At 46.5% G+C, this 8,978-nt stretch overlaps 1 protein-coding gene across 1 annotated transcript in view; it reads left to right on the top strand.

Annotated features, from left to right (window-relative positions):
* Nucleotides 1–46: 46 nt before the first annotated feature.
* KCNK1 (potassium two pore domain channel subfamily K member 1) overlaps nucleotides 47–8,978 on the top strand; it is a 55,473-nt gene continuing 46,541 nt past the window's right edge. Inside the window, exon 1 of the mRNA XM_040465033.1 lies at nucleotides 47–442. Coding sequence (XP_040320967.1) covers nucleotides 88–442 — 355 coding nt within the window. The 5' untranslated portion in view covers nucleotides 47–87. The remainder of the gene's footprint in view (nucleotides 443–8,978) is intronic.

The following is an 8,978-nucleotide window of genomic DNA, read 5'->3' as shown; positions in this document are numbered from 1 at the left end:
CGGCTGTGGCGGCTGTGGCGGCTGTGGCGGCTGTGGCGGCTGTGGCGGCTGTGGCGGCTTTGGCGGCGGCGGCGGCGGCGGGGGAAGATGCTGCAGTCCCTGGCCGGCAGCTCGTGCGTGCGCCTGGTGGAGCGGCACCGCTCGGCCTGGTGCTTCGGCTTCCTGGTGCTCGGCTACCTGCTCTACCTGGTCTTCGGCGCCGTGGTCTTCTCGTCGGTGGAGCTGCCCTACGAGGACCTGCTGCGCCAGGAGCTGCGCAAGCTGAAGCGGCGCTTCCTGGAGGAGCACGAGTGCCTGTCGGAGCAGCAGCTCGAGCAGTTCCTGGGCCGCGTGCTGGAGGCCAGCAACTACGGCGTGTCGGTGCTCAGCAACGCCTCGGGCAACTGGAACTGGGACTTCACCTCCGCGCTCTTCTTCGCCAGCACCGTGCTCTCCACCACAGGTAGGGGCCAGCCGCCGCGGCCACCCCCCTGCCCCCTCCGCGCCCGCCGCCCGCGCCCCGGCGCCCCGGGCCCTCCCGCGGCGCGCACACCCGGCGGAGCCGGAAGCCGGTGCAGTGGCCGCGGAACACGCCCTGGGTGTTGCCTCCCGTAACTCTTGGGAAGTGGTCCCCGAAGCCTTCGGCCCGGGTGGCTGCGGGGGCTTCGCGGGCTGCGTCCTGTGTTTTCGCGGTGCCCTGCACCAGACTGTCCGGTAGGAATCCGGAGCATCCCGGCCGCCGCGCGGCGAGGCGAGGGGATGCTGGAAACTGTCCACTGCTCCGAGGGCGCTCACCTTCGTCCTGACCCCGTCCCGCAGGGCCGAGGCCGCTCTGGAGGGTCACCTTCCGGAGGGTGCCCTCTCTTTGGGTGATGCATAGATTTCTCGGCTTTTTGCTGTTTGGGGGGAGGTTGTGGGGGTAGCCGAGTGACATCACTCTGCTCTTCGCAGGTGACCTCCGAGCGGACAGGCGGATCCAGTTTCTTTTCAGAGTAGGAGGAGGGGTGAGGGAAGGGAGCATCCGATTGCCTAGGATCCGGCAAAATGGGGGCACCCTGATTCAGCAGTTTTTTTCAACTTTAGGTGTGCGAGGCCACCCTTCAACTTCGCAGCGACTCTTCCCCCACCCCGCACTACTCACCCAGCAGGACGCTCACGAATGGAAGAGCGTCCTCGGGTGAAAGCCGAGGCCGGCGAGTGCCCCAGGGCGCCCCGTACTCTGCCGGATTAGGTGAATGAAGGCTGCATTTTTCCCAGCGGCTAAGTGGGGCACGCACACTTGGGTGGAGATAATTATAAATTGATGTTTGAACCCTGGAAAGTATCCCAAAGAATGCTCAGCGAACCTCCCCTTTTATCCATGAGATCCAGTCTTTGAACAATCCATCTTGGCGTGCACAAGGGCACACACTTACTACTTCCCAGTGTAGTTCTAGAATCTGGGCCTGGAGTGATCCCTGCCGGGATACTGGGCCCGCCCCTGCCCCCACCTCCGGAGCAGGTGAATCAACTTCTTGTGGCGCCAACTCTTACATCACTCCACCCCTTCCACACTTCCCAGGGTTTATTTGTTTATATTCCCCTTGGGCTAAACCCAGTTGATTGTTTTAGTAATAAGTGGTACTGAGTAATAGTAAATAGTACACTTTCCACCAAGATCCTGTGAAGCAATGGTTTAGAAGTCTGAGGTGAATTTCTAAACTGTAGTAAACAGAATTCTAGCTTGTATTGTGATACGTTAAAAACTTAGCCCTAAACAAGACGTATTCTCTTACTTTTCACCTTTGCCAACACCACTCTTTAGCTGTATGTCCCCAAGTGTTCGCTTCCGTTGTCTTCAGCTGGGTCCCTTTCTGGGAACATTTAGAGGTCACCATGCTTTTCCTTTGCAGTACATTTATTTGTTCTGAATGGAGAATATTCATTCTCTGCAGAACTCTTTCCACTGGGTTACAGAAAGTCTACAACTGGGTCACGGTGTTGAGTGAACATTGGGAAGAGTTTATCACTTTCAGTACCTTCTAAGTAATGGTATTTTAAGAGTAGAACAGTCTAAGAGCAGTGTTGCGAGGAAAAGAATGCATTTGCTTTTACTGGGTGGGATTTTCTAGGACTGGCACAGCTCATGTATAACCTCATCATAAGCAGCTAATTAAATCTCAAAAAAATATGAGTTTACATCTCGATTAGACAGTTATTTCCTAGATTGTGTCTCCTCTTTTTTTTTTTTTTAATTAGGAAAAATGCAGTTCCTGTATAAATAAGAAAAAAGGTGGGGATAGATGTCTTATTATTGGTATTCAGATTACATTGTAGTTCCTAAGAAAGTCTGTATTCATGCAAAACAAGAGTTCATTTAGGAAATCCGGTGCAAGGGGCACTTAAGGATAAACTAGATGAAAAAGGTGCCTCTCAGTTTGTAACATTAGCAAATCAATGAATTCTTGTCCTCGATAGAACTGACTTCATTAATTCAGATAGGGTTCCAGCAAACTTCAGAATTCCCTAAATCAAAGCTACTCTTCTCCCGGTTTTGTGTCGACCCGGTATCTGACACATTTTCATGTTCCACGTGGTAGCAAAACACCGGTCTCGTGGCCGGAAGTCAGACAGTTGGTCGGATGAAGCCAGTATACTTCATTACTAGAAAAATATGTTCTAGAAAAATACTAGGCAACTTGATTTGGAGTTATGGTTCGTGCCTGTCTTTCGGGTAGATAGTAGACATGCTGTGGCCGTGGTTGGTTTGCTTGGTTAACTCCTCTCGCACTGTAGGTGGCAAATCCCTGAGCTTATTGTCACCCAGTCAGTACAGCCAACCCTAGAATGGTTGCCTAGAATGGTAACAGTGGGGATTACAAAGTTGCTGTTCTCCTGGTCATCACCTTGATACAGGGACGGGATGTGTCTACGGCAGAACCTTCGCATCTCACAAAGTCCAGGCTTCCAGTTTATGCGAGGAGCTTGGTGGTCTCTTGGGAAGAAGACTTAGGTTGGTGATTCAGGGATTTCAAACAACTGAACGTCTCTTTTACTTTTCCTTGATTAAAAAAAATGCAGCAACACCTGCGTGGGAACCGTATGAGAGTGGAAGGGGAAACTGGTACACTTTTACCTTTTCAGAGGGAAGGGCTGTAGATAAATAAAAGGAGGCGTTATAGACTGAGGCATTTCCCATATAACTTTTATACCGTGAATTTTTTTTTTCCCCCCGAGGAGTAAGGAACGCTTGGGAAGGAAGAAATAATTAAGAACATGTCAGTTTACTGTAAGGTGACTTCTTTATTCATCCCCCTGAGCAAGGTTATATCATGCAGATGTTTGGTAAAAGTAAGTTTTGTGTGCATATGACTGTAAGGCTGTCACTTTTTTGCTGTGTTGTAAATAGGGGTCTGGATGGTAGCTCAGTCCCTGTTGCTGTCAGTTGTAAGCATGGGGCCTTGCATCATGACGCTGCCCTATCCCTGTTTATGAAGAGAGGGTTTGAGACTTTTATTTAAAGTGCTCAGAACAGGGGAGCACCTGGGTAGCTCAGTCAGGTAAGCATCCAACTCTTGGTTTCAGCTCAGGTCACGATTTCGCAGTTGGTGGGTTCAAGCCCCACGCCTGGCTCCGCCCTGATAGCATAGAGCCTGCTTGAGATTCTCTCTCTCCCTCTTTCTCTCTGTCCCTCTCCTGTTGGCACTCTCTCTCTCTCTCTCTCTCAAACTAAAAAAATACACTTTATTTTTTTTTTTTAATTTTAAGTTTATTTATTTTTGAAAGAGAGAGACAGAGAGAGCCAGTGGGGGGAGGGGCAGAGAGAAAGGAAGAGAGAGAATCCCAAGCAGGCTCCACACTGTCAGCACGGGGCCCCATGTGGGGCCTGAGCCCACAAACTGTGAGATCATGATTTGAGCTGAAACCAAGACTCAAGATGCTTAACTGACTGAGCCACCCAGGTGCCCCTAAATAAATAAACTTCAAAACAAATAAATAAATAAATAAATAAATAAATAAATAAATAAATAGAGTGCTCAGAAAAGGAAGCTCATTTGGTTTGTTTTACAGTGGCCTTTACAGCTCCGGTCAGGTAGGGAGCTGCTATGGCATTGGTCGTTTTCAGGAAGAGAACATGGGAGAAGGAAACAGAGGTTCCAGGTTGACCCTTAGCTTTCAAACCATTTTCACTAGGAAAACTGGGTTATGATTAACAACAAATACAGGTTGAGCTTTTAGAATCTAACAGCAGTGGACAAATTGCAGCTTCTGGGCCAAATCTGACCCACTGCCTCTTTTTAATTTTTTTTTTTTTTCAACGTTTATTTATTTTTGGGACAGAAAGACAGAGCATGAACGGGGGAGGAGCAGGAGCAGAGAGAGAGGGAGACACAGAATTGGAAACAGGCTCCAGGCTCTGAGCCATCAGCCCAGAGCCTGATGCGGGGCTCGAACTCACAGACCGCGAGATCGTGACCTGGCTGAAGTCGGACGCTTAACCGACTGCGCCACCCAGGCGCCCCCCCACTGCCTCTTTTTATGCGGCCCATGCTAAGAATGGTCTTCGTCTTTTCAGCTGGCTAAAAAGAAATCAAAAGAAAAGTCATGTTTCCTGACACGTTGACGTTTTACAAGAACCAAATTTCAGCACCCATACAAACTTTGAGTTGGCGTACAGCCATTTGTTTGGCATCATTTATGACTGCTTTCCCGCTGCAATGGCAGGTTTGTGACAGGAGCCATGTGACCCCCCAAACCTCAACTATTTACAGCTTGGCCATTTGCAGAAAGAGTTGGCCGAACCCAGCTTTAGAATAAGCCTTAAAAGGAACTCTTAAGTCAGAGGAGTTCTAAGAGCTGTACTTCCTTTGGGAAAACTTTCCAGAAGACAGTGTAGCATCTGAGACTTCTTTGCACTGTGGCATGAAGCATTTAAATTAGTTGGTTAAAATTTTCAGGGGTATGCAGCATTTAGATTAGTAGCTACCATCCCAACCATTTCCAAAACAAATGATTGTTTATCGTAGAATGTCACTAGATTTTGGTCAAATCTGTGACACCACCGCCCTTTTTTTAAAAATTTGGAATGGTGACAAAGCCACACCTCACATTGGAATTGCCTTATCTAACATGCTTGGTAAACACTGTGTTCTATCTGGAACAGAAATGCCAACGAGGAAAGGAATTCCCCCAGAAACAACCAAGCAAACTATTGACCTGCAAGAGATCTGAAATCCCACGTGCTGAAGTCTGTGGTCTTTATGTGCAGGAAAGCCTTTGGTCTTGATTTGGAGCCTTTATGTTTAATTCTAACAAATTGAATTTTCTGGCTTCGAAGCCCCTAGTGGATTGAAGAAGGAAACGTACAGCTATGAGCAAGCCTAAGCAAAAGGTCACAAAAAGACAAATACTTTAAACATCAGAAAAATAAAGCAATATTATTTAAAAAAATTTTTTTTTTCAGTATACGAAGTTTATTGTCAGATTGGTTTCCATACAACACCCAGTGCTCATCCCAAAAGGTGCCCTCCTCAATACCCATCACCCATCCTCTCCTCCCTCCCACCCCCCATCAACCCTCAGTTTGTTCTCAGTTTTTAACAGTCTCTTATGCTTTGGCTCTCTCCCACTCTAACCTCTTTTTTTTTTTTCCCCCTTCCCCTCCCCCATGGGTTCCTGTTAAGTTTCTCAGGATCCACCTAAGAGTGAAGCCGTATGGTATCTGTCTTTCTCTGTATGGCTTATTTCACTTAGCATCACACTCTCCAGTTCCATCCATGTTGCTACAAAGGGCCATATTTCATTCTTTCTCATTGCCACGTAGTACTCCATTGTGTATATAAACAACAATTTCTTTATCCATTCATCAGTTGATGGACATTTAGGCTTTTTCCATAATTTGGCTATTGTTGAGAGTGCTGTTGTTTTTTTTTTAATTTTTTTTATGTTTATTTATTTCTGAGACAGAGAGAGACAGAGCATGAATGGGGGAGGGGCAGAGAGAGAGGGAGACACAGAATCAGAAGCAGGCTCCAGGCTCTGAGCTGTCAGCACAGAGCCTGACGCGGGGCTCGAACTCACAAACCGTGACATCATGACCTGAGCCGTAGTCGGTCACTCAACCGACTGAGCCACCCAGGCACCCCGAAGCAATATTATTAAAAACAAACTTTTATTGAACACTTTATGTGTACCCCTATCTCAAGGAGCTAATGAGGTGTAGGGGTCATTATCCTCACTTTAAAAGAGGCTGAAAGTAAAATTTAGGTTCAGGGACCTTAGCTAGGTCACAAAACTAGTAGTGGCCTTGCTTTGAGTCCAGATGTGTCTGGGTTAAGAGCTTGATATTTGCATAGTGTCTAGGCATAGGGGCTTGTTATGGGCTGAATGTGTCTCCAAAATTCGAATGGTGAAGTCCTAATCCTTATACTTCAGAATGTGACTATGTATTTGGAGATAGATCCTTTAAAGAAGTGACTAATGGGGTGCCTGGGTGGCTCAGACTATTGAGCATCCGACTTCAGCTCGGGTCATGATCTCGAGGTTCGTGAATTTGAGCCCCACATCAGGTTTTGCACTGACAGTACAGAACCTGCTTTGGATCCTCTGTCTCCCTCTCTCTCTGCCCCTCCTCTGCTTGTGCTCTCTCTTTCAAAAATACATAACATTAAAAAAAAAATCTAAAAAATAAGAAGTGATTAAGTTAAAATGAGGACCCGATGAGAAGGTGCCATCTGCAAGTTAAGGAGAGAGACCTCGGAAGATTCCAAGCCTGCCAGCACCTTGATCTTGAACTTCTAGCCTCCAGAACCATGAGAAAATGAATTTCTGTTGTTTAACCTGCCCAATCTGTGGTACTTTTTTATGGTAGCCCTAGTAAGGTAATACTTAAGTACTGTTGTGGTTTTTGGTTGTTGTTGTGCTAAAACAAAGAAACAAAAAACCAAATATAGGAACACAAGGAACAGAATTTTTATGTCTTTGCCATGTATGACATGCCAACAACTGCATATGCATGAATAAGACCATTATTTTAGGATACATTGTAATAATCGATATCCCTGAATGATCAGGAATAATACTTCAACCTGACTCTATTTAGGAAGGCAGAGAAATGCGTCATAAATCCTAGAAATGTTTCCACCCACTAATGGTCAAAGAGTATGTATTAATATTTACTAATACTCATGTGTAAGCCCATCCCTGTCTCTGAAACATCGCTTCTTTAGCATTTTGAAGGGTTTTTTTTCCCCCCAAAACTATACATTTGCTATTATCTATGCCTATTTTATGGCACTCGGAACATCCTGTTGCCATTATAAATGATAATAACTTGAAAGAAAGCATGCGTTTGCTTTTATGACATAACTGTAAATCTAGTCCAGATAGAATTTTCTCTTGTACCGGTAACCCAGTGGGAAATCTGGTGCCTTTCAGGACAAGTTGTTTCATGCACCACACGTTGGACTGCTGAGGGTGGGGAGACCATCTGTTGTCTCTAGCACAGAAGAGGACTCTGAAGTTGGAGCATGTGAAATTGCTTCATTGTTTTGACCCATACGGCGATTTCATGTGGTCCGACTTCCCGCAAGCTGGTTTCCGGGACAGGGAAACCGTTTATACCGTCCCCTCTCTTTGGCATAGAATTGCACTGTGCTAGATTTTATTCTCAAAAAACTTCACTCGGTCTCAACTGTAGCCAAATCCATGAACTGCTGAAGTCCTTCCCTTCTCTGCTGACTGTGCCATGATCACCTTGTCTGAGCTAAGGGTTGTCTCCTTCTCAAAAAGCAGACAACTTTGGGGGTGTCCTCTAGACTTCTGTGATGCTTCTGTCTCCCAGGCTCAGTTTGTGCTCTGACTTCTTTATTCATTCTGGGTGGATTCCTTGCCTTCAGAGTTGGTGGCCACTCCATCGCAGGGCCGTGCCCCTGACCGAAGGTCAAAGTGAAGAATGAGGCGGAGGGGGATTTGGAGGCACAGAGGAAGTAGAACCGGAAGGACCGTGATTCTCTCCCTGGGTGTGAAGCAGACCCAGCAGTCTTGTATTTTCTGATTGTACTTGTGTTTCCGTTCTTTAATCTGTGAAACAGAATAGGTTCTTAAATCAAAGAGATTAACTGGGCTGTGTCTGACATTGGCCGTGTTTCCTCATTGGCTACTATCTGCTTGATTCCCCGTCAGGTTCTGTTTGCTTTGGGCGCTGTGGCTCAAGTTGACATGCTTTGTGAGATGAGAGCCCGAGCTCTGAAGCCTTTGTAGATTTAGTTATGGTACCCGGTGGTGAGGTTTGGGCAGAAAGCTCCCCAGGGACTCAGTGACCCAGGTAATGTAAAGTCAATATAAGCACAGTTTGTGGGTGCTGAGCAGAGGAAACAAAAACACACAATTAAAAAAAATGCTAGTTTTTATTTCTCTGAGTGTGGTCAGTGGATTGCATATTAGCAATAAGAACTGAGGGGCACCTGGAGAGGATGTGGAGCAACGGGAACCCTCTTGCACTGTTGGTGGGAATGCAAATTGGTGCAGCCGCTCTGGAAAGCAGTGTGGAGGTTCCTCAGAAAATTAAAAATAGACCTACCCTATGACCCAGCAATAGCACTGCTAGGAATTTACCCAAGGGATACAGGAGTACTGATGGGGCACTTGCACCCCAATGTTTATAGCAGCACTCTGAGCAATAGCCAAATTATGGAAAGAGCCTAAATGTCCATCAACTGGTGAATGGATAAAGAAATTGTGGTTTATATACACAATGGAGTACTACGTGGCAATGAGAAAGAATGAAATATGGCCCTTTGTAGCAACGTGGATGGAACTGGAGAGTGTGATGCTAAGTGAAATAAGCCATACAGAGAAAGACAGATACCATACGGCTTCACTCTTAGGTGGATCCTGAGAAACTTAACAGAAACCCATGGGGGAGGGGAAGGGAAAAAAAAAAAAGGAGGTTAGAGTGGGAGAGAGCCAAAGCATAAGAGACTCTTAAAAACTGAGAATAAACTGAGGGTTGATGAGGG

Source organism: Herpailurus yagouaroundi, unplaced genomic scaffold (assembly GCF_014898765.1).
Source record: "Herpailurus yagouaroundi ecotype Mexico unplaced genomic scaffold, PumYag 530, whole genome shotgun sequence".
NCBI classification, from domain to species: domain Eukaryota; kingdom Metazoa; phylum Chordata; class Mammalia; order Carnivora; family Felidae; genus Herpailurus; species Herpailurus yagouaroundi.
The sequence above is the reverse complement of the archived record's forward strand: the minus strand, read 5'-3'. Positions and strand labels throughout refer to the sequence as shown.